Source organism: Pyxicephalus adspersus, chromosome 1 (assembly GCF_032062135.1).
Source record: "Pyxicephalus adspersus chromosome 1, UCB_Pads_2.0, whole genome shotgun sequence".
NCBI classification, from domain to species: domain Eukaryota; kingdom Metazoa; phylum Chordata; class Amphibia; order Anura; family Pyxicephalidae; genus Pyxicephalus; species Pyxicephalus adspersus.
In genome coordinates, this window is record NC_092858.1 from 47,912,341 (window position 1) to 47,938,921 (window position 26,581).

General features: G+C 36.0%; 1 protein-coding gene across 5 annotated transcripts in view; it reads left to right on the forward strand.

Moving 5' to 3' along the window:
* Window positions 1-26,581, forward strand: part of ENOX1 (ecto-NOX disulfide-thiol exchanger 1) — a 303,768-nt gene that overhangs the window by 244,983 nt on the left and 32,204 nt on the right. For all 5 annotated transcript variants that reach the window (XM_072410174.1, XM_072410197.1, XM_072410189.1 and 2 more), the window contains 3 exons: window positions 3,891-3,997; window positions 9,809-9,926; window positions 26,204-26,388. In XM_072410174.1, coding sequence (XP_072266275.1) covers window positions 3,891-3,997; window positions 9,809-9,926; window positions 26,204-26,388 — 410 coding nt within the window. The remainder of the gene's footprint in view (window positions 1-3,890; window positions 3,998-9,808; window positions 9,927-26,203; window positions 26,389-26,581) is intronic.

The window sequence follows — 26,581 nt, forward strand, 5'->3', positions numbered from 1 at the left end:
AATTTGTGGTTAAAATAGGTCACATTCTTGTTTTGATGCCAGTAGAAAATTAATTTCTGTCAATTAAAGGTCTGAGTTCCAGAATTTCCAAGTGATTTGTAGCTCAGTTCCAGCACAACTGACTTTTTATTGTTTGAGGCCATAGACATGCCAGCTTCAATGTCTCCCATTATAAAATGCAGTTGCGGATGACCATGGCACACCAGTAAACTGTGGCTGTATAAAAAGGTATACAGCTAAAAATTTGCCTCAGATTTTCCTTTCAGTTTTATTATTTTACAATACAAAATAGAAAGGTTCTGTGAATCAGCAGGATAACTACCTCACTTTCTTGCACAATCTCCAACTTACCCAAAGATCTGTAATAGTTATCTTACTCTTCTCTGCACATCCATTTTCACATTCTAGCTATGGGCGTAATTTTTCAGCAAAGCCTTGTTACGTGAACTTTTGATACTGCAGAAATTATATAAAGGCATAAAGAAGCGATCCCAGCCATCTTAAAAGCTTGCATGTATTATTAGCCATGAAAGAGTAGTAGTTAAATGCAGTTGCGGATGACCATGGCACACCAGTAAACTGTGGCTGCATAAAAAGGTAGACCTGGGATTTTAGCTACAGCTAAAAAATTGCCTCAGATTTTCCTTTCAGTTTTATTATTTTACAATACAAAATAGAAAGGTTCTGAGAATCAGCAGGATATCTACCTCACTTTCTTGCACAATCTCCAACTGACCCAAAGATATGTAATAGTTATCTTACTCTTCTCTGCACATCCAGTATACAAAAGAGTTTGGAGAACCATCAATGTCCTATGGAACTTTGTCAGTAGCTTGTATCTTCTTGACACTTGTTTCCAAAAGAAGAAATAATAAGCATTTTTTGTACAGAGGAGAGGGTAATTGGTAGAATATTCTTCCATTCTTTTTTCTGGGGACTTAATTTCTAATACAATAGATGAGGATTGTCAAAACATATGTAAAAGAACATCCATATATGCTTTATAACATAGGGCATGAATATGTTACTAAAGCCATTACCACTGCAATGAATCACTAGTCAGTTTGCAACCTTAATTTAGGATTTAGGATTTAATTTATTAAATCCAAGTGCAATAAGTATATCCAGCTAAAAATAATTATTTGACTAAAATCAATGTTATGTTGTGTATGTGGTAAACTCTGCCCGTATTTATGATATATTTTCGATTACAATGGGTAACAGCAAATAATAAATAGTAGTTAATCAGCTAGAGCACCCTTGTTGTTATGAGCTCATTCCCACTTGGCATCTAAAACTCACCTTGCCAGGGTGAACAACATGCTTTTAGATGCACGGCACACCCTACATTTCTGTCTAATGTGTTGCATAAACCAGTGGGCTGTCAAACCCTACACATGGCAACACTTTTATGTTTTTTGGTAAGTTTAGCGGAAAACTGATTGCATCCTACAAAGAAGATGAGTATTTGCCTTTTCGTTGGGCAATAAATAAAATATGCTGTTTTACTGTGCTGTGCTATCACTATTTGACAGCTCAGGGTGTGTTGCATGTTAACGGTAGAGTGTGTTTAAACTCCAGAGCCATTTGCACGTTCTAGCTATGGGCGTAATTTTTCAGCAAAACCTTGTTACGTGAAATTTTGATACTGGAGAAATTATATAAAGGCATAAAGAAGCGATCCCAGCCATCTTAAAAGCTTGCATGTATTATAAGCCATGAAAGAGTAGTAGGTATATCAGTGTTTCTCGACAATTTAAACATGGGGGAACTTTTGAAATAACCTTCAGGTCTTCAGGGAAAGCCTGCTTTATTTGCTATATCCACAATTCATGTTGGTGTATACATTACTGGCCCTTGGGAAGAATGTCACTCTATAGATAGTAAAAATGATCATTGGTATCAGTTAAACTGACCTGAGAGGCATAAAGTGTTCTTTTCTCAAGAAACCCCTAGTAACTTCTGAAGAAACCCTGATTGAGAAACACTGAGTTAGACTAAAAACTTTCTGCATTAAACAGTGGCTAAACATGGTACAATGTAGTCTACTACTGTATGAATTTAAGGCAAATAGTGTGGAATAATGTTCTTGTCTTCCTTAAAATAAGTTACTTAGAGGGGCACAACAAACTTCAAGTTTTCTTACACTTCAACAAGCTCTGACAAGACACTTTTTTTTACTGAGTGCTACTAGCCTGCTTGGTATTGCTTTAGGCAGCCTTATGTATGTAATGCCTTATGTCTGTAATGATTTTTCTGTTGTTTGTAAAATTTAGGTCAGTTATATTTTTTATTTTGGTTTGGGAATTTTGCAAAGGAGGAGAAGTCGTGCTGGGGTACAATGACAATAAACCTTTTGTTTTAAAAACAAAGTTTATTGCTCCTGCGGGCTTGCTGTTGTCGCTGTCATTTACAATCCCTCTATTCTGCAAAATCCTGTGCTTGCCCCCAAATTTACTTGTTTTAATATTCATTTTTGAAAATGACTATTATGTTATGCAGTCTTCAAAATGTGTCCTCTGAGAGAAGCAAATTATCATTTTGTGCCCATTATATGGTGCTTTATTGCTTGCATTTTACTAGAGAATGGCTTCATAGAGTAGCAATGCATGATTAACATATTGTGCACCTATGGCAGCCTGTCTGATGGGTGCTGCGATTGATAAAACAGCTGCCTGGCTAACACATAGTCCTTCATAAATGTTAACTTGAGATTCATTAGGCCTCTACCAGGGAGGAAATTGCTAATTGTCTATTCAGTTGAGCACCTAATGTTGAAACATTGGAAAGTTTAAATACCATTCTCATTCAGAAAAATGGTTGTGCGTTTTCCTTGGTTAATGAGAAATCTGTTCTGTGTACCAAGGACTTTTGCCGTCTGCTCTGTGCAGCTGTTCTTTGCCAAGAGCCCTTGTGGGAGTTAACATACATGACCGGCATCATGTAGATCATCGTTCAAGCCCACAAGAGAAATATGTTCCTGAGTGTATATCAAATATAACTGTAAAGCTGCTGATGTGATCAGTAGCTATAGAGAATCCACATTTAGGGAGTTACAACTCTTACAGTACAAAAAAAAAAATCTGAGGCCATTTTTAGTCTTTTCTTCTTACACCCCTGTACCCCGAAGCACAAAAGCAACATTAAATATTAATTGCATACAGCATGTTTTTCTTGAAATGATTCACCTATACAAGAAGTATGATAGTTGAACCAGTAGTAAACTTTCACTTTAATGCTCAGTAAAGCACAGGGTGAAAACTAGGGTTTAAGTATTACGTCTTAAAGTACCTTTTTGTTACTTTAAAAATAAAGGCATTACTTTTTTACTTTTTTATGAAATTAAAGATTATATAAAAATGATATCTCTACTTCTAATGACATTGCAAAGTATATTTAACATATCATAAACACCTACTAGTAATTTCCGTTCAAGGTGTGGTCAGCAGAAAATACTTGGATGTAATTGATTGTCCAGAAATTGATGAGAAATTGATTATTAATGAGGATACATGAGCGCTAGAAGCACAGTGAAGCTCTGTAATTTATGAAGGGACAATATAAACATATACATTTTTTAGTCTGAAAAATAATGATTAAATGGATGGCACTGCACTTGACTCTGATTAATGAGACTTTGTTCTGTAGCTAATAACTGTTTAGCAGATTGTAGTGTGAAGTGTTTAAGTGTATGTAAATGAAAGTATTCCTCGCTTGATGGACACAGTTACAACAAATATACATGTAAGTACTAAAGACACATGACTGGGTAGCTATGGGTAATGTGTCTTGTCATGATCCATAGGGCTCACATGTGTCTTTGTTTTGCTTTCTCTGGAATGACCACAACATAAATTGCTTGTCTTGTTTGACTTCCCTGTTCACTGAAGTTGAGCAGATTGTGGCCGTTTTCAACGCTTCCACCAGACAAAAAGCATGGGACCATTTCTCGAAAGCTCAGCGCAAGAATATTGACATTTGGCGGAAGCATTGTGAGGTGGGTGCCTTTTTATAAATTCTGTCCATCGCTCTTATTGTAGAGAAAATGAGTGATTGAGAAAGGAATGTTGGTGTGCTTGGTTCTTTAGGGAATAAAGGTTTGTCTTAGGTATCTAAGATGTTCCTCACATGGTTATAAAATGGTTTTTTTAATATATCTGGTGGGTGGCCCAAGCTTAAATTATCTTCCCCAGGAGACAAATCAGGTTTGTGAGACCATTATTAAGCCTTTCACTGACTGTGTGGGTTTGAATGCTTATGTGTTAATGATAGTAATGCGGTGTAAAATTGTTGTTGGATAACAATGCAAACATATGCAGGTTAGCAATAATGCAGTCTCATATGTTGCTAACAAATTGTTAAATTTAAATGGCTTTTTCTAAAACTATGATTAATACAAATAAAAAAAATGAAGCTTAAGTCTTGTTCTTATGCCCTGGATTAACACAGTCAGCATTTTAACAAAACAACCAAACTGTTCCACTAACCCCAATCTACCACCAAAATAAAAAGCATTAGGATGAATTCCTTTTGGAGATATTCTTCTATAGGTCAGTATTCTATGGGCCCGATTTATGAAAGCTCTCCAAGGCTGGAGAGTATACACTTTTATCAGTGAAGCTGGGTGATCTAGCAAACCTGGAATAGATCCGATCCAGGATTGAAAACATTTTACTATCAAATAGCAAATGAGCTTTAAGAGATCCAATCCAGGTTTGCTTGATCTCCCAGCTGATGAAAGCATATCCTCTCCAGTCTTGGAGAGCTTTAACCTCCCTGGCGGTATTCTCAAGTTTGAGTCGGGGTTCATTTTCAGTACCAAGAGCGGTAACCCCAAGCCACACTCGATGTGGAATTGCAAAGAAGTTGTAAAGCTAAGCTGGTCCCCATGTTCCTCTGGTGATGCCCACCCAGGATCTGTGTAGCCTGGCGATTCCTGCCCAGCATCTGCATCCACAGCATGTGAACGTTGGGGATGCGAGGCCAGAAGACGCTGATTCAGGACTGGCATGGGACGTGGGAGCCTGCGGCTGGAAAGTGGGACCAGACGGGAAATTTAAAATAATAGGTATTTTTAAATGTACCGCTTTGACATTTAAAAATACTTATTATTCAGACCGCCAGTGAGGTTAATAAATCAGGCCCAATGGGTCTGAAACAATTGTGTCCCTAGGAATGTAGGATCTTTTGTAAAATGCTAGTGATTTCTTTTGGCAAACATTTTTTAACTTCCTCATGTTACAAACGCCAGTTTTGTGCCCTTCACCTTCCTATTTGACTGATAAAACAAACCATCTGCTGCTGGTTTGGTGCCACTTTTATTTTAATTGTCAAAGAACTGGTTTTATCCCCGAATCTAAACAGTGCCCAAATTGATTCACTGTGCTGAGGCTGCAACATTTAAATCTATTTTTTATATTTAAAATACCACAATTTCTCTGCTGAGTTTCATCTGCATATGTCTGTGCCTGCATGTTCTTATTACCCTTCACATTGATATGTTTGAGTATATTTTGTTATACGCTTTAATTTTTATTATGGTCACCCAGTTTCCATTTCTTGTTCAGCAATTGCTTTTTCTATGAGCCTGTGTTTTAGCGGGTAAGTACGGTGTGTTTTGGTTTTGTTGCAGAAAGGTTTCTGCAGAACATGTTATTTCTCTGTTTTCTATTGTTAAACTACGCTTTTTTTGAAAAGAAAGCAACATATTTTTCTTGACAATTTTTTTTTACTGAAAAAATGTTACCATTTTTAGGACTCACAAACTTTTCTTCTTCCTGTCTCACTTTCTCACTCCCTCTGACCCACAAACTCTCTATGTATATCATTGTTTTATGCAGTATGCTAAACAGCAGTTGTTTACAGTCAGAAGTCATACTTGCTATTGATTCTTTTCTGTTAGGATATGTGTAGTTCCAGTAGCCTAGAAGAGTACTATGGTGTCAATGTGCAGATTAGCCCATTGCACTGCAGCATAAATATTTACCATCTAATGAGGGATACATGTAGATCTACTTTGTGGATCAGATAACTGCAAACTGCATAACTATTTGCCTTGTAGTGAGGAGCAGCATCCAGTGTAGAAGTGGATATTGTTTTTTAAAACTGTAGATTGAGTGTTAACTAAATTAATATTTGTTTGGTTCCCTTTAGAATTGTATCAACTGCTAGGTTATGCTAGTCAAATCTTTAGTATGCTTAATTACTTTGTATGTCCAAAGCTTTTGTACCTGTAAAGTTCCTAGAAACCTGGTAAAAATAGATGGCAGTTTTAGGAGGAGAAAAATGCAATACAGTAGAGAAAGAAAAAAAAACATATTCAAGCTCAATTGCACCTTTCCGTGCATTGTGATATATGTGTTATATTCAGGTAAGTTATACAGGAAATTTGAAAATAGCATAATTTGTATTTTTGAGGATAGAGATTTAAAAAAAAATGATAATACATTCTTTGTTTACCTTTCATTTGGACTCTCTTGTGTGTGTGTGTATAAAAGGTCAGCCCTCATTTTACCTTATGGTTCTAGAGTAACGTACTTTTAACATTATTATTATTATTATTTTATGATTTAGCCAGGTCAATCAGATAAATAGACTTTTTATAGTAACTATATCAGAATTCATGTTTTTCTGGTCTTCAGCAAAGTGAATACTGATTAGTTGCACTCACTCACATTAGAATCACTTTGCAGTTTTAGTTCTGGTTCGTTCATCAAAAGACAAAATGATATTAGACAAACCACAGTAACACATCACAACTAATCAGAGTTCTTCTTTCACTAATCTCACCAGAATTTTAACAGAAATTGAGTTGGTTTCTTTAGTTCTTTGCACTCTACTTTGTATCACATGCAGTTTTGTCGTAATAAAAAGACGAGGGTAGGGGTGTAAAATATGCAAAAACCATAAAGACATGGGTACATGGGTAGATGTACATCATAAAGTAAACAACACACCTGATATACTTGGCTTGTCATAGTCAGGTGAAATTAGAGTTTCAACTTCAGATTCCAGCTACTCCTGAAACTAGAGATTCAAATTGGGGGATTATCAAAACACGGTAAATATTTACAGACAATACATAATATTTGAGTTCAAAAATGGTTTGACAGATTGCTAATTTAGTTCTTAGTACCCAGCAACTTATGACCCAGCAATTTATGATTTTGATAGATGGTGATTTAGCTGATGGACCTGTCAACACTAGGCCAGCCTAAGGAACTTTCCAAGCTTCTTTTGCCATTCATTTTAAAGTAGAAGCTAGTATTAGATCAATGTGTTATGGTTTGTGTTTCAGCATAGGCTAACTAAAAGGCCTACAGTTTGGCATTAATGTTTTATACACTTTACTGTTCTTATTTGGGGGATCCATAAGTGTTTTCCTGAACATTTTGCTTACATTTATCCAATCTTTCAACATGCAAAAAGCAAGCTTTTATTAGCTTCAGATCTTAAGGTGCGTACACACTTCCAATTTTTATCGTTCCAATCGAACGACGAACGATCGATTGGGCAAAAAATCGTTCGTAAAAAAGTAACCAACGACGCCGACGAACGAGGAAAATTGTTGGAAACGAACGACCGGACCGGCGGATCGGATTGGGCGACGATCGTTGAACATCGTTCGTGTGTACGGTCGTTCGTTGATCGTCCATGGTCTGAGCATGCGTGATGAACGAACGTCCGTTCACTTTCCTGTCGTGCACATAGTTCCTCTATCGCTCAAACGATCGTATCTATTGTGTGTACAATATCTACGAACGATCGTGTCGTTACCTCTCTGTGCAGGATCGGTGCTATACGATCGTTCATATATATCGTGCAGGAACGTTCGTCGTTCGTTTTCAGACGATAATAATTGGAAGTGTGTACGTAGCTTAAGTCCAATACGAGAGATTATTTTTAGAAAAGGCAAGTGCAATATAGGCTTCCCAATATTGCACATACAGATAAGATTGATTGGTTACTTTTTCTTAATATATGATCTTTCAGACTGATAGTTTTTGTATGTTTAACTGCTAAAATAACTATGTTTAGAACTGGTGGGGCAATTTTTGATTGGTGTAGGTAACCTGTGTAAAAGTGCTGTTAAAAGGCAGAAAAACAAATCTGTGAAACATTGAAACAAAATACAGATTTAAATGTAGTCATATAGAACTAATTGTAGTATATCTGCTTCCAGGTTATATGGGTAGCTCATACATTAACCAGCTACACAAGGTGCACGAGACCTAAACTGAGGCCCTGCTTCTTTCTGCAGTGAAATTTTTTTGTGTTAATAGCACCAATATGTTCCTCTCCTGTTGCTTTTTGACTTTGTAAAAAATTTAATCTTTTTGTGAGAATAAGCCCTATACTAGAACTAAACATGTCAGTCGAGGAGCCTATGTTCAGTGGGATACTGGACAATAACGTTTTAATAAAGAAAGAAGGCCTGGGTTTTCTTTTTTTGTTTTCTTTATTACGCTGTACAGTTTGTCAACTTTTTTCCCATTTCCCATTATTATGTATTCAGGGACAGGAAATGCATATGCTTATTGTGTTGGGATTTCCAAAGATGGAACAAAAAAAAAAGATAAAAAAACAAATTATGTTGGAAAACCGTCAGCTTTTCTTGTCATCTTTTGTGCATGAAAAACCTTTATGTCTTCCTTTACGTGAAAGACCATCCAGATTTATCCCACCCGTTTCTTAAGACATCTGCTAACTAGTTGTAGAACTCATCAGATAGGCAGATAGCACCAGGAATACTGCTACATACAAGATAGATTAGGCCTGCAAACCACTGTGGCTTGAAATTCTGTTTTATTAGGCTTTTGAACAGTCATTAAAGCCTTCTATTGCAATGTGTACAGATGAACAAGAGAAGTACCTGTGGGAAAACCTTCTACATTTTTCATGGGAATTGCTGTGGCATTTGTCACATAATGAGAGCTATATGTGGAGTGTATTGTGTATTCTCCTCACATGACTTAAAAGATGCCAAACTGCAGGCCTCCCCTGGGAATTAGCCCTTTGTCAGTACAGAAATTAGATGTCAACAAGGTGAAAAGCTGCATGCTGCATGCCTACATTAAACCTGGCAGCATTATTAGCACCAAATGGTATCAAGTTTCTTTTTTTCCTGCACCTTTCAAGGAGAACATACTACATTATCTCTGCCCTTTTGCATTAGTGCTAAGACAAGTTTCCTTGGACTACAGTCCATGTGTCTTCCTGAATCTGTATAAAAACAGATTTAAGGGTATGTGTGTGTCTAAATGGGCTCCAGTTTACAGGCAGGTTAATGTGTGTCATGTTACTTTCTTGCACTACTGTGCCATCTTGTGCTTGAACCCCATTTCAAACGAATACTATATAAAAATGAAACTCAAGGATGCCATTAGTTGTTCAAGGTTTGCATAAGCAATACTTGCAAAATGGCTTCCTTTAGTATATATGTGTTTTTTGGAGTAATGGACCCTAGTTGTTTGAGTCGCTTTTAAGGTAAAGAATAAGTTATTAGAGGCAAGTGTGTTTAAGCAACATGTCTTATGAGCAGATAAAAGGTACATGTTTTCTCTCATCTTTTTTTTTTTTTTCTAAAAAGCGAGTACATGAATGTCTGTTGTTTATTGCATTATCTCCTCACATATTATGCTAACTTGGTATTTTTCTAGGCCAGAGGTGTGGCAGTTTGCAGTATTTTACCTTTCCAGTGAAAGAAGAGTGGGAGATCTGGTGAATACCAGCTGAACAAACTGATGCAATTGCTGACTAAGTACAATGTGTTTTATTAGTGGTGCCTGTATTTTGTTATTTCTTGTAGGAGCTCCGGAATGCACACAGTGAGCAGCTCATGGGTATCCGAAGAGAAGAGGAGATGGAGATGTCGGATGATGATAGCAATGATGTCCCCAGCAAGAAAACCAAAGTGGATGATACAGGTGAGAGCAATACCACAAGAAAAACAAAACAGTTTGCATGTGTGTATGTGCTCAATTTGTGATGTATCCATAATCCATTGTAACTGAGATAAAATAAGCAGAATCTTGGTGTTAAAAGAATAGCAAATCGTTTGAGTACGCATGCATTGGTTCCTTTTCCAGTCAATGCCTCTTGAGGCAGACAATTTGAATATTGAATTATGTAGAACTGTTTGTATTGTCTCATGCTAACCAAATTGAATTTGCCATTCTCCAACTGTGATTTTGTAGGGTGGATTTGAATCATATTAATTGCTGTGGCACAATGAACAGTTCATCTTACTCAATGACAAATAAAGCCCATTGTAGGTTTATGTTGTTGCACATAACAACCAGATTCTCCACTTTATCTTCTACATTACGCTGATAAATAACATTTGGTGTTGAGGTAGTTGTTTTTGATAGCACAATACGCTTTTCAATACTATCTATACCTCAAGACCAGTATGGAGATATACCAACGGTAGGATTTATGTACATGTGCTTTCATTTATTTATTGTGATATAGTCATTTTAGTTCAGATTCTTTGCTAGGGAACATAGTCATTTTTTATGAAACCTCTGAAGATGTATTAACAGATCATATTATATTGCATACCTTTGCATGGCCTCCTAACTTGATTTCTTTGAGCATCAGTGTGTTATTAATATTACTTTACAAGATCTTACCAAGTGTATTGCAGTACCACAATGGCTTCCAATAGATTGGATAAAAGAAAGTTGGAAAGCAATTAGATGTCAGCATAAAGTCTGTGTGCAGATATGTGTGTTAAGGCAGCCAAGAAAATATGCTGAACTCATTTCCCATATTACAAAAATGACTCTTGAAATGAAGCAATTGTGTAGAATAGCATTGTAAGTCAGATCATTTTCCATTACATTGAGGAAGGGGGGGCAGATGAAACCAGTGTTCTAATTCCACATCACCAATGCTATTATATAGATTACATTTTGTTATGTTTTCAGACTGATAAGGTTTTATGTTGGATCATTACATAGGAGGATTGATGTAATCCCTTTTTCTTAACAGGTTTTTAGAACACATAGGCAATTTTTTAAATGCGATAAGAGACAAAGTTGCTATGGAAAATGCCATAGCAACCTAACATCTTCACAGAGCCAAGCAGCCACTTGTGACAGCGGTCTAAATTTACATTTATTTTACTGTCATTTTATCAGTGTTGCAGGTATTTCATTTTGACATGCAGTTAAATTATGCTTTTTCTGTCTGTCCCGGGGAAAATTAACAACACGGTGTTACAGAGAAAATTTCCCTGCACTCGCAACACATTGTATATATTTAAATAGGCATACACAAAAAACATAAGCAGAATATTTATAATGGGGTAATGAACAGAATGTGTAACATAAACTATTCAGTTTCAATGTAATAATAATTCAACAGGGAACTGTTAGGATTTTCTGTAGCCCAATTCCTTTAATAGCATAGCAAAATAAAAAAGCTGTTGCTGATAAGGTACTACAGGTTTAGTGATATGTACTAAGCATCTGTGTATCCCATGTCCCTCCATCTGTGGTTATCCAACCGTCAAGTCTGACCTAAGAATGACAAATAGGATAGATCTTGCTGGACTGGACTATCTGGGGACAGCTATAAAATCCCCAGACACTGTGTTCCATAAAGGGCACTGGTACTTTATAATAGTTACCTGGGAAGCGCTTTTCAGGTCCAGAATCATTGGAATCATTGGAAGATATTTTGTTTAGTTCACTAGGCATTTTAGGAATGAATGCTGATGTTATCCCCCTAGGGGACTGTTGGATTAGTTTTCCCACTATTTAGAGGTGCTTCTTTATAAGAAAATATCTGGGCTGTACTGGATCTGCAGGTCCTTGAGATTGGCAAGATACCTTCCAATGGGATTCTTGTCTTACTCCTACAGGGCATCCTCCCAGTTAGCGTGGTAAACTGAAACCAGAGTCTGCTAGTTTCCCATCTTTATGTGTATCCCTCTCAGGCTCATATTCACCTTTCAAGAGCACCTCACAGTGCTAGTGCAATTGGTAGTCTTGCTACATATCTCAAATGTGGACTGATCAGATGTTCCTTATAGGCAAGGCTATTTCTCCTATAAATGATGTTGATTTGGAGCCTGGACTTAATCCTGGTCTTTTGAATTCAGACACTGGGCTGGATCCAGAACCAGACGGACAACTAAATCTTCCAGTTCATGTAGCTAAACTTTCTACGAACCACAATATACCAAAGTTACATCTTTAAGTCAATGTTTTATCCATATTCCTTCAAGTAGGTCATCCTTCTTACTGCAAGATTTGTAAAATATAAAGTTATATTGAAATCTTGTTAAGGGGACTCTCCCAACCCTGCTGTACAGAGTCTTTTTGGGAGATTTGGAGTACTTCCTACTCCCTTTGATTTCTTTGGAGAATGACAATATCAACCTCTGCACCAGAGAAGCTGGGGGAAAGATAAAAATTGTATATTGTTTTTTTCTTTATAATTTTTTTTCCAGCAGCACTGACATGCCAACAAATTCTGAACAGTTAAAACAGTGCATGCAAGGTATTATGTTTTGTGTTGGTATGGCTTTGAAAATGAAATATGCTGCAACATGTTATTGTGTGTATAGTTTAATGCAGTAAAGTGCAATGTTTTCCTACAGAATGCAACCAAGAGGAGTAAATGAGTTCCCAAGATTTGCATCTACTTTACTGCACATACATGGGCAAAAACAAGTATTTGCCTAGCGCTCTCCAACCCATCTCACTGGAACTAAGGTTGTCTTACCTTGTGTAAGAAAATATACTCTCCCAAATTTGTCATCTAGGAGTGTTGACAGGGTTTCTTCCTTCTTCCTGCTGCACTGGCAATTACCAGTCCCTGCATGCCCCCTCTTACTGGCGTCATTAATATGGGTTTCTGGTCCATCCAGAAAAAGGACTTGACACACACATCTAATGGGTAGTGTCTGTATCACACAAGCAATAGCATGGGGACCCAAGAAAACACTCTGCCATATGTAAACAGAAGAAGAAAATGGAGGCTGAAACATACCATTACCCTGCTTGTAGTTGAGTACAAATGGGTTTTAGATAAGGTTAGGTGTGGAAGATATAGAGACATGAAACCATAAGGGAAAAGCTTTTTATTTCATTTAGAGATAGTCACCTGCATCAAGCTAGAGGTGCAGTTTGATAAGTAGAGGGTATGTAATACTGCCTAATGGTGTGACACAGGGTTGTTGGTTTTTTACACTTTTATAATGACAGACTTACTTTTATGTGAGTATGCAAACCTTTTATGTGTTTCATTGTGAAAAAAAATCATGGTAGCAGTTTAGCCCGAGGACAATACAGTAATGTAAAGAGTGCATAAAAATACAAGAGAATTTGTTTTTTTGCTGGATTCCAAATGATTTGTATTGTTCCATTATACAGTTTTCACCCTCGGGTGCTCTCTGATACTGAATTATGAGCAGAATCCAGTTCTAGAGATAGGTGAAAATGTTATTTCCTAGATGGAAATGTTTTCCTCAGGAACACGAATACCCCAGGGATCTGCATCTCTCTGACAGACAGTAGCAGACTGTAATGTCATTGTGTGTGCTTACATTCTCTGTTCTTCTTTTCTGTATTAGGTTAATAAAATTCCTAATATAGTTGGTGCAGGGAAATGGGAATGCCATTGAACTCTGAAGGCTGCCTAATGTGTGATACGATGGATCAAAAATGTAACTGCATTAACTTTTCTGGTTTGGTGGATTATCCGTGCAAACTTTGCATCTATTGTATATCACAAAAATAGCTTGATCTCACAAACCACAAAACATTACATTGAAAACAACATAAGGAAGTCAGGTAATATAAGGCAAGTCAGCTATATTAGTCAAATATATTACTCTGGAAAGAGATTCTACTTGCTAGTTACCTTATTTTCTTTTACAAATGCAATGCTCACTGGCCAGCAATGTATGGTTATTCTTCCTACTGACCACCACACTAATATACCCAGAGTAGTGGATAAAGTAATTATAGCCGTGTTTCCTTAACTAGGTTCCCCAGTGTTACAAAGATTGGGAAATACTGGTGTCAAGCTAGGGTAGAAGCTGACAGCATGAATCATATGGAGAAAAAGCCAGGCCAGTGGAGGCTGAGTGAAATACAAGATTTACCGGTAATGTCTTGGTGTGCCAGATACCGCAGTTCTCCTTCAGAAGTTTTGTCAAGTCCTTGCCTTCAGAGTTGTATTGAAGGACCAGTACAATATTAGGTAGATGCTTTGTAATTTTATGGTTGATCAGCATATTTTACTTTATAGAAAAAAAAAATGCCCAAATCAATCTAAATTTGCCTAGCATGGTGTGAAGTTGTGAGGTAGTCTGTGTAACTAATAGTTACTAATAGGCACCCTGTTACAAAATGTCCTGTGAGCCAGCATGTTTTTACATTTATTGTGTTTTTTTCCCCCACGTTGATATATTTCAACATTTTTACCTCACTGTTCCCTGCAACTGACAGCAAAGTCACGAATTGTGCTAATAGCTTGTTCTAATTAGCAGTTCTGTCATTGCAGTTTTTTTTTCCCCACAGATAAAAACGTTTTGTACTTAGTATTTGTTCTGGTTTGTGACACATTTTGGTGTATAGATAGGTTTATAAAAATGGTGTTTCATAAGATTAAATTTACACTACATTACTATAATTATTAATATTTCATTGTCTTGTACTTGATTTGTTCATGCTCCCAGTTTCTCTCTCGTATGAAAACATATCTTTCTGAACACCTGAACATATTTTTATTTTAAAACATTATATTTTTGTTTTCTATTTTAAACATGACTCCAAACGGATGAAAAAAAAAATATAATATTATAAATACAAAGCTTTTTTAAGTAAACCTGGTAGAAAAATGGGAAGTTGTATTTAGTTTCCTGTTATCCCCTGCCGAGTGGTACTTACATAGTAAAGGGGAGCACTAAGAAATTTTTTCTATGTTGTGGGGTGCAGTTATTTTCTCTGCACTTCAAATGGTGTGCAATACACAAGGACAGCAGACATTGCATAGAAATCAATGTCCAATGTTCCAACGTATACATTGTGCCACAGTGCATTTTCTCAATGCACCTCAGCTTGCATTTCTGTATGTTTTTGTTCTCTGCCCCATCCAGTGTACAGATTGGGGTCAGCACCACAACAAACAGCCACAAAGATAGGATGAGCATTGCCTTGCATTGCAATAAAATGCTTGGTAATACACTTTTTTAATGGCAGTTAGTCCTGAGTGTCAGTAGCACATTGTTAGCTTGCTGACATTAGGAAAGAGTTCTTGCTCCTTTACTGTCTGGTCAGCAGGTTTGCAACAGATTAGTGACCAAGCTTGTGTTGTTTAGTTGCAGGTAAGAAGTTGAAGGTCATTGCTTGTGTTGTTTGACATGTTTTTTTAAATCCATAAATGTGTAACAGTAAAGCAGATGGGGCAGTGAATTTCTATAAGAAATTTACAACAAACCTAAGGTTACTGTATGATGATTTCTTTAGATAGGCATATTGTACATATAGGTGACACTATGCTGACCATATTTTATCCTCCACAAAATTTGATGATAAAATGTAAATGTATTAAAATAAAAGTTTTAAGGCTTGGACACTTATCTAGTTATTTTTAATAGCTTTTTCTAAATGTATTCTATTCATGCAACTTCAGTCAAACGACAAGTAGAAGAACCCATAGCATTTATTCAGAAGTTTTTTTTCATTGATCTGGCTTCAAGTAAACATATGTATAAATAAATCCAACCTGTATCTTTGGGTTACTGCATCATTACTTTTTCCACTGTTTTATTAAATAAGCCTGATTGAGCTAGGAAGATTAAAGTATTAGATTTACCATGCAGTTTTTAGTCAAAATTGTATACAGTTTTTCCTATAATTTCTATAATATTCTATTTCTATATATTACATTACATGAAAACATGTTTTCCCGTTTAATTCAGTGGTGTCTTGAATCATCTATGCCATTTTACAATGGCAGGGAAAATATTTTACCATATATTTAATTTCAATTTTAGCACTTCAGTTACTATCAAAGAGAAGTTTCTGTGTTTTATCCCTATTTAAAAAAAAAATTTAAAGAAAATGACATCTAATGGACTTCCTCTCAAAAGAGGCTAATCATAGGTAGAACAGAAAAGGCCTTTATTGAACACTCTTAAGCTGCAATATGTAACAGTTGGGGGGTGTTGATACCCTTGATCGCTTTGCATTTCTTACTTTTATACCATTTTTTGAATAATGCTTACAATTGCTGAAAGTCTTTTATTTGCTGAAAGCTGCAACATAAGCAAAAATGTCATGCTTGTATGCCGAGACAGGTGTTTAAACAAATGTTTATGGATGTACAGGCTTGTCAAAGGGCAAAGATTACTTTTCTTCTTTATAAATTCTTTTTAAATATCCTGAACAGGAAAAAAAAATATGAAACAGATTGATTTGCAGGCAAACGTCTCCACATATTATGCAGACTTACAGCAGGCATAGAATAGGGATTGTCTAAATATACATCAAAAAAATATTAGAAATCTCAAGATGTCATTAACGGAGGACTATTTTTTTACAATCCTTTAAGTAGTCAGCATGTCTTTCTTATGTTAGCTATGAAAATGACCACTTTTTTAACAGCTACAGCATTGGTAAGTTGTACCATCATACCTTGCAGTGTGAATCAGTTGGTGCTGCTTACTATTGTCCATATCTATGTGTTCCTGGACCTGAAAAGCAGGTTTCATCACACCACTAGTTACTATATGTTTTAGTCTCATAATAGGTACTGGTGACAGCAATTACATCACCAGGGATCCACCAGCAATCTTCACAGACTGACTGTTGACCAGACAATCAGAGTATTTTAAGTCAGAACCTTGTGGGCAAAACCATTGGGAATTCCATCACCTGAACTTGTAATAGATCCCAGAAAAAATTCCAAAAACATTAACACCATTAAAATGGATTTGTTCCTAACAAATAGCTTAGCTCCAACAGTGACCCCTGGGTTGTGGACACATTTACATTCTTAGTACTTGATCTTGGTTCATTTTGCTGTAATTATCTAAGTGGCAATTGTAGCATCGGAGTGATGAGTATCATTTAGAAACAAATAGCTTTTTAGTGTAATTACTGCTCTGGTTGGTTAGAGAGAGCTGAGTTTGCGTCTGTAATGTTCTTGGCACAACCTTGCTCTTTTTGCTGAACAAAGTAGCAGTAACAAATATTTCCATATCCATAAGGTTTTACTACTTTTCTATCCATAAGTTAATTGGTGGGCCTTATGTCTTATCAACGATTACTGGCATCAATCTGCCTGATCTGCATGAGCTCAGAGAGAATTACTGTATGGTTTCCTACATTTGAAAATGGAATTGGCACTTTGACAATATTAGAAATTGAAGGTTCAGCTACTAAATTGTGTCCCATCAGAGTATGTGGGTCAGTAAATTGCTCCACATCATAGGTGTCAGTAGCAGTAATAAATGCTAGTTTTGTTATTATTGGCAGAAATATTAACCCCCAGTCATGGTCACTGGTAGTAATGTTTAACGTCCCCCCCAATCCAACCCGGGCTGTAACATACTGTTAGGCCAATAAATATTTGATATTTAAAATAATTGAGGTAATGTACAGAACCAAAATTAGAAAAAAGTTGTCTCTGTCCAAATATTTATGGACCTAACTGTAAATCCTCTTAGCACTGTTAGTTTGTAGCACGCTGCAAAGCCAGGAAAATAAAGGTAAAAGCCCTAAGGACTAGTATTTACTAGCAAGAAGTAAAGATAAACCCCCTTTCTAATGTCTTTGATATAGCTGAAGAGTCCTTTCAACATATAGAAAATATGCTAATCACTAATGATTGCTGTTTTGGTTTTTTTTTTTTTTTTTCTTTTTCTAGAAGATAATATGCTAACATTGCTATAAAAAATATTATATCGCAAGTTTTCACATATAATTTTAATCATGCAGTGCCGCTTTGAGTAAATGGTGTGAAACTCTTGTTATCTCACAGAAGAATGCTAGCAAATCCTAATTGTTAAGCGGCATTGTAGTAATCTTGAAAATTCAATGTGATGGCTCTGTGTTTAGCTGTCACATCCTTCTGCTGTTATAAAATTCATTACTAACGGTGCAGTGCTTGGCTGGAGTGGTCAAAGTACTCAAAAGATAGCACAGCTAAAAAAAAAACCGACGCTTATTAAAGTGATTATGTAAAATACAATAAGATGTACTATCCACTTTTATATCCCTGTTTGCCCAGGCAACATCATTACTTTTAAAAGAAGACTATTAAGTATTTTTATTGCTACATATTTTGTTGTGTAATTGTATTATATGTTTCTTTCATATTTTGAGTTAGTATTGCATTGTAGGGTCATACTAATAGCTTAATAATTAGCACCCCAGAATGTACAAAAGCTGTACTACACATTAAACACACACAAAAGAGAAAACATATTGTGAGATTTCTGTGGGAGATTGCTCATAGGAAAAGGTTCTCTGAACATTGAGGAGGGAGCAGTCCAGTTTAACAAAAAAAATAGGTTCTTGCCTGCATTGCTTTATTTTATCACATAAAAGATTGCCTTCAGAGTACAATCGGGCCTCTAACTACTTTTAGTTCCTCACTAACGGACAGAAAACAAATTATTAACAGTCTTTGGCTCCACCATGTTTCCTCCGCACTTATAAAAAGCCAAGTGAGCTCCCCTCAACATGCAGATGACTGCTTTTGAATAGCACCTGGTACTCTGAGTCCAAGTGAAAACCCAGATTTGGAATAAGGAGTCCTTACAATTCTTCCTTGGCTGCCTTCAGCACCACAACACAGGCTTTTGCAAAAGCATTTTTTGTCTGGTAGAACTCATACCATAGAACATACACTATCTTTCTTGGAGCCGAATATATAAAGCACCTCAGCCTGGGTGTTACATAGATCATATTCAGCACTTTCCCAACCATACCCTGGGACACCCTGTGACAATATATGTAATATACATTTGATCCTTCCTGAGACTGACAAATACTAAAGTTGTAGGCATATATTGTTTTCATGTATATCCTCCTGTATTTTTTGTTGTAATGTGCCATTTGTACATGAATAGGTCTGTTTTAAAGCAAAGTCCACCATTTGAATACAGTAGCTTGCTTCCACTCTTTCTCGTTTTTCCTCTGGCTTGCTGATCTCATGTATTCACCCTGAAATTTTCTGCTTTGTCTGATCCACCTCCACTTGTATGAATTATTATAGAGAGTCTTTGGAGATAAATTCTATGACAGGCGCTAACTACAGTGCCCAGATGCTAGTAAGAACAAAGGTACATACGTAAAAAGTCTTTGTTCTTTATTTTCAATTCATTACGCCAGTGTTAATGACTATCAAAATAAAAAGTGTAAACTTAAACTTATAGTTTACAAAACTAAAATCCTAATGTTTTTAGCTGTGTATAGGTGACCGTGCTTTTCTTCTATAGATAAAATGCAGAGAGTGATTGTTGTGATCTTAGGACAGTACTTGTATTACTAGCAGAGTGGTAAATATAAAGATAAAAAGAAAACAGTTTCAGCCATGGAATCTAAGCAATGGTAAGCTGCAATATGTAACAGTTGGGGGGTGTTGATACCCTTGATCGCTTTGCATTTCTTACTTTTATACCATTTTTTGAATAATGCTTACAATTGCTGAAAGTCTTTTATTTGCTGAAAGCTGCAACATAAGCAAAAATGTCATGCTTGTATGCCGAGACAGGTGTTTAAACAAATGTTTATGGATGTACAGGCTTGTCAAAGGGCAAAGATTACTTTTCTTCTTTATAAATTCTTTTTAAATATCCTGAACAGGAAAAAAAAATATGAAACAGATTGATTTGCAGGCAAACGTCTCCACATATTATGCAGACTTACAGCAGGCATAGAATAGGGATTGTCTAAATATACATCAAAAAAATATTAGAAATCTCAAGATGTCATTAACGGAGGACTATTTTTTTACAATCCTTTAAGTAGTCAGCATGTCTTTCTTATGTTAGCTATGAAAATGACCACTTTTTTAACAGCTACAGCATTGGTAAGTTGTACCATCATACCTTGCAGTGTGAATCAGTTGGTGCTGCTTACTATTGTCCATATCTATGTGTTCCTGGACCTGAAAAGCAGGTTTCATCACACCACTAGTTACTATATGTTTTAGTCTCATAATAGGTACTGGTGACAGCAATTACATCACCAGGGATCCACCAGCAATCTTCACAGACTGACTGTTGACCAGACAATCAGAGTATTTTAAGTCAGAACCTTGTGGGCAAAACCATTGGGAATTCCATCACCTGAACTTGTAATAGATCCCAGAAAAAATTCCAAAAACATTAACACCATTAAAATGGATTTGTTCCTAACAAATAGCTTAGCTCCAACAGTGACCCCTGGGTTGTGGACACATTTACATTCTTAGTACTTGATCTTGGTTCATTTTGCTGTAATTATCTAAGTGGCAATTGTAGCATCGGAGTGATGAGTATCATTTAGAAACAAATAGCTTTTTAGTGTAATTACTGCTCTGGTTGGTTAGAGAGAGCTGAGTTTGCGTCTGTAATGTTCTTGGCACAACCTTGCTCTTTTTGCTGAACAAAGTAGCAGTAACAAATAGTTTAGCCCGATTTAGCAGATCTTCTATTGCAGGATGCTTTCTGCCAAAGAATATGTTGAATAAAAATACTTATCAACAAATGAAAGCTACACTGACTTATGAAGTTTTTTTTTCTTTATGACCATAAGAAATAATTTAGGACAAATAGTTTGATAAGTGCGGCGAGGCATGCAGTGGACGTTTAACAGCTTGAAATATCATGTAGTGCAAATGCAGACTACACATAAAGGAATGCCTTTATGGGTGCATTAGGCACTACTCGTTTGTGCCTGCAGAGTAGTAAGAATAAGCACCAAACTTCTTTTTGTAGCATATATAGTGCATATCTGCAGCTGAGAATATTTTGCTAATACTATGTGCAGTTGTAGGAGCATTTTATTTGTTTACATTTTCACAGTATCAAACAAGAATAAAAGATTATAATATATATTACAAAATAGATTACAATTAAAAACTGTTTAAGCAATAAAGTGACAGATAAGATGGAGTGCAATACAAAAAATATGGAACCTCTACTACAAATACAATAATGGTACTGGTAGTTGCAGTGTTCTAGAAATGCTATTGCATTTTGGAAATAGTATTTGGTGCAAATGGTACTAGAACTAGTACTAGAATTATCTCAAACAAGGTCAATACAAAACACATAGACAGCCTAGTAAAACTGTGTTTCTGAAATCAGAATATGATGGTATTTTACTTTCTTTCTGTCTTTCTGGAGAACTTTCAAGCTTTGTCAGTCTTGCTAAAAGTTGATAGTTTCACATATTGCAACTGGTGCATTGAATGTGTTTGTTCTGTTCCTTTGTGAAAACACACTGCAAGACAAGGTCACTGAGACAATTTGTCAGACAGTCAAGGGCTCCTTTAAACATGATGTTGACTTGAGTCTCATCCTTAACAGACATCTTTATTGAAGATCTTTTCAGTGTAAAACCATTTTTTAATCATTTAAATGTCAAATAAGAATAAGATTTTTTTTAAAAAAAGCCTTTAAAAAATGTCTAGTGACATGTGCTTGTTTAAAGGCAAGAATGATAAAGTGCTAGTACCGTGTTTCCCCGATTTTAGGACATCCCCATTAAGTAAGCCACCCCCGATTTTTAAAAAAATAATTAAAATAAGACACTCACCCGTTTATAAGACAGCTCCAGATATCTGATCCTGCGTGTGTGTCCTTTATGCTGGCTGCAGCGTGTGTGTCTCTGATGCTGGCTGCAGGGCGTGTCTATTCCTGAGCCAAACTGAAAGTAAAAAGCCTGCACACGATTCTGAACAAGGAAGCAAGCTGCTGATCCCTGCACTAACGGAGATCCCTGCACTTAATTACGGGTAAGTGATCAGAAGGGGACAATGGAGTCAATGGAATAGAGTGATCAGAAGGGGACAATCATTTAATAGTGATCAGAAGAGGACAATCATTTCATAGTGATCAGAAGGGGACAATCATTTCATAGTGATCAGAAGGGGACAATCATTGCATAGAGTGATCAGAAGGGGACAATCATTGCATAGAATGATCAGAAGGGGACAATCAATGGCATAGAGTGATCAGAAGGGGATAATCAATGGCATAGAATGATCAGAAGGGGATAATCAATGGCATAGAGTGATCAGAAGGGGACAGTCAATGGCATAGAGTGATCAGAAGGGGATAATCAATGGCATAGAGTGATCAGAAGGGGACAATCAATGGCATAGAGTGATCAGAAGGGGAATATGAACGGCACATGAGTGATCAGAAGGGGAATATGAACGGCACATGAGTGATCAGAAGGGGACAATCAATGGAACATGAGTGATCATGAGTGACTTTCAACAATAAATGTGTACTGTAGTCTTCTTCATGGAAAAATAAGACATCCCCTGAAAATAAGACCCAGGGCATATTTTGGCATTTCAAAAAATATAAGAGAGTGCCTTATAATCGGGGAAACAGGGTAGCACCTCCGCAATAGACTGAATGCAAAGCAATTAGGAATCTGCTTTTAAAGGAACCTAAAAAGGATATTAAGAAGATCTTTAACTATTTTAAAAGTCCAGTTTATCAAGAGCCTATTTAACATTAGGATTGACTCTCTCACAAAATGACCACTTACCTTAAATATTCTTTCATTACATTATAAAATAAGTGTGTTCATCGTTTTTCTGTGGGTTATGTTCTATTTGACAGTTTTTGAGAACATCGTCGGATTTCTTGGAATAGAACTTTTGTGGAAGTAATCAATTACAGAGTAATTAAAATAGGAACTCATAGAAACTCACTTTTCTTGCACATGCCTTACCTGTGGCCATCATATGAACTTTCCTCCTGTCAAAACTCAAATCATCATGGGTGGTGTAGAAAGTCAGTTAACTTTTGATTTATTGATACCTTTTATTGGATATTAAAGATGCAAGCCTTTTGGGCTTACGTAGGTCCCATTTTAAGCCTAAATTTGTTTTAAATTTGGGAAGCTGATGAAATTGTAAGTTTGACACTTTACCTGTCAAAACTATTACCAAAATAGTTTAAAAAGAACATTTTATTTCAAATATTTTAAAACATTGTATTACAATAAAAAAGTCGGCATCAATATAGCTATGGATGATATATCTCAATATTAACTTCAAATTTTAGAGCAATAAATCACCCCTCAAAAGGGAAAATCTCTCACAAATTCAATACACAGTGGAGAAGGGGACGAAATTTCCGTTCAATGCGTTTTGCAGCAATTTTAGCTGCTTCCTCAGGAATGATTAGCAGAGATATTATTTCCATATACAACAATAAAAGTTAAATCACATAGTGGAACCTAAAGTGTCAGATCATACAACACAGATGTAGTGATGCTGGAGGTGCAGGCACCACTGACAGGACAGGACAATACTGGGCTGTATGACAAGGGAGCCACTTTTGAATGCCTCTAAGGTCAAAAAATCATCCAAAAAAAGGATGTATCCAAAATTAGATTGGAAGGTTCCTGGAAGCCCATCCAAATCCAAAAAGAAGCCCAGATGATTAACAACTAAAATTTTACTGAGACATTAAAAATATTCATCATCTGGGCTTCCTTTTTTATGCCTGTTCTCATCTTGATTTGGATGGGCTTCCAGGAACCTTCCAATTTTCTGTGGGTTATGTTCTACTTGACAGTTTTTGAGAACATCGTCTGATTTATTGGAATAGAGCTTTTGTGGACATAACCAATTACAGAGTAATTCAGGACTGAACACATTTGCAAAAAAGTAGCAAACGATTTTAAGAAATTTGCTGGATCAGCCAGGTTCTCCCATGACAGTTTATCTTCTCCAGTCTTGGAGAGCTTTCATAAATTGGGCCCAATGTGTATGTATTAAAATATGTAAAATTTTAATGCAGTTATTTTATTACGTATTCTATTCAATGAGTGTAGTAGTTCTTTAAATAGCAGAATGGTTTAGGGAGTTATGTTATGTTGGCCTAAAGAAGTGTTTATTCTGGGCCCAGGCTGGAGTTAGACTTGACTTTTTCACCCACAGTTGATTAATAGGTCATGTTCTATACTGCAGTGCTCCATGAAAAAAAATTGAGATAACTTCATCCAAAATTGAAATCAGAGGCATTGTTCAAGACAAGAATGTGAGAAGAAGCGAGTGTATTTCTTTTGTGAACATCTGTTCCTCATAATGGCATTTTCTCGCCTTCCAAGGAACACTGCATTATATTATAAAATGATGGAATGCACAAAAATAATCAGTAGTTAAATAGCAAAAGCAAAGCACCGTCTCCTGATATGACATTGCCATTTCCTATGGTTTTTTTTTTAAGTGAGATAATTTATATATATATTGTTGCTAGCACATGTTTTATGGCCTTTTGCACTTTGCCACTCAGTTTTTGTCCTATATTGCGGACTGTGCAATTCATTTGGGAGAAGTAATTTCCATGCCTGCATACTAATCGATTTTCTCACAAACACCTGCTATCAGTTATGGTAATAAAAATGTCATTTTAAATTGAAAACAGTCCAAATGGAGCATCCTAGGGAAATGACTTAAGTGTCATTCAGTACTACTAATGCGGTAATGTTCTTGTGTTACCACCACACTTTTTCATATCAGCATTTACATTTTTATACAGTTTTAGTCATTATATTTCTCCTTCAACTGGTGACTGCCTTAAAGCTATTGGTACTAAGAAAAGATAAAGTGTCGGTACATGTACGCATTTTTTAATGGTTCTCCTAAATCCAGACTGCTGTAAAAACAATATAGTACGGAAACGCAATCATATAAAAAAGCAGAATAAAAGAGATTGAAGAATCCTTGTTTTTGCTTTTATTTCTCAAGTGAGTTTCTCATTGTCTCAGAGTACATAAATGTTCACTTTTCTAAAGTTTGGTTTAAGGGTTAGTGTATCCAAAGAAGCCTGAGCACCAACTCAGACTAAACTTTCAACAAAACAATTTCAGACTGTTATATGTATAAAAACATCTTGTAGTCCACTTAAACAGCACTTAGAGTATTTCATACAATTTATTTTCAATTGTGCACTTCTCATGTATTTGTTTTATTTTGGAGCATTTTTTAAGACCCATATTTCTTCATTTATGGTGCAGTTTCTAGCAAGCAGATCTTCTATTGGAATGAAAAGGATTATGTCTTAGTGGCCTGCTGAAAATTCAAATACCCCTATTAGTCAAAAGTATGCCTTAATACATGAAAAAGTGTCACCTGTCTGTGATACAAAATTGTAAACTGGCCACAGAACAAACATGCAGACCCAGCTACTTTTGGATTTCCTCTGGATAGTATTAGAGTCCCTATTTTTTGGACAACTCATATGCAAATATGGGCTTAATTTTTTTCCCATTGGTTAGTAAAGCTGTGTAGAGGTTTGCTCTGCTTACTCCACTGCTAGGAACTATATGTATTTGCATATGGGAGTAACCCCATGTTTAAAATGTGTTGGGTAATCCAGGGGATAAATAAAGGAATGTGCAGGCACTTCTAGGTGTTTGCATGTCAGTCATAAGTAGCCAGATTAAACTGTTTAAGTATTTACATGTGTAAAAAAAATATATCTGCTGCCAAAAAAGCTAATAGCCTACTACAACAACTATTAACAACTACATATAATACTCCTTACAAAACACTTATCACATTCCTTGTTTATAAGTGCAGTGCTTTGCCCCTGTTCACTCCAGTGTTATCCTTCATTTTTGCTTGCATATAATTCTTATAGCAAAGATTCTACCCTCCACCAGCGTCATTCAGCAATCCTGTGCATGTTGAATGTAGCAATAGTGCTGTGATATATCAAACCTAATCCCATAACAAAAAGCACACAGTGGATGACATGTGGAGTGGAACCTCAATGGTTTCTCGGGATCTCTACATTTTAAACTCATGATATAGGCTGCATATATTGATGTTTTTACCTAAGCATAGATTTACCTGTTGTGATAACTGTCTAAATGGGTTTACTTGATCATAGGCCAAAGATAAATGGATAAAGACAAATTGTTGGGATAAGAAAAAAAAAACAAATTAAAAGTTCAAAGATTTTTCATTTAATGCATTGTCTAATTTTCTTTAACTCCAGCTCTAGCTGCCCAAGCATATGCACTAAAAGAAGAGAATGACAGTTTACGGTGGCAGTTGGATGCATACAGGAATGAAGTTGAACTTCTTAAACAAGAAAAAGGACATCATGCACGAACAGAGGAAAGCTTGACCAAGGATCAGCAGTTACAATTTCTGCAGCAAGCAATGCAAAACATGCAACAGGTAAGTTACTTCCTATATGTAGCTTTATCTTTATAAAAGAGAGAAATACATGTTATTTTATATTTATAATTTAAATAATTAGATATTTCTGGCATAAAATAGATATACACAACACAGTAATTTACAGGTTAGGATACGCAAGTTGTCAAAAGTGATAAGTGAGTATTCCTTGTTTTTTGAGTTAAAAGATTAA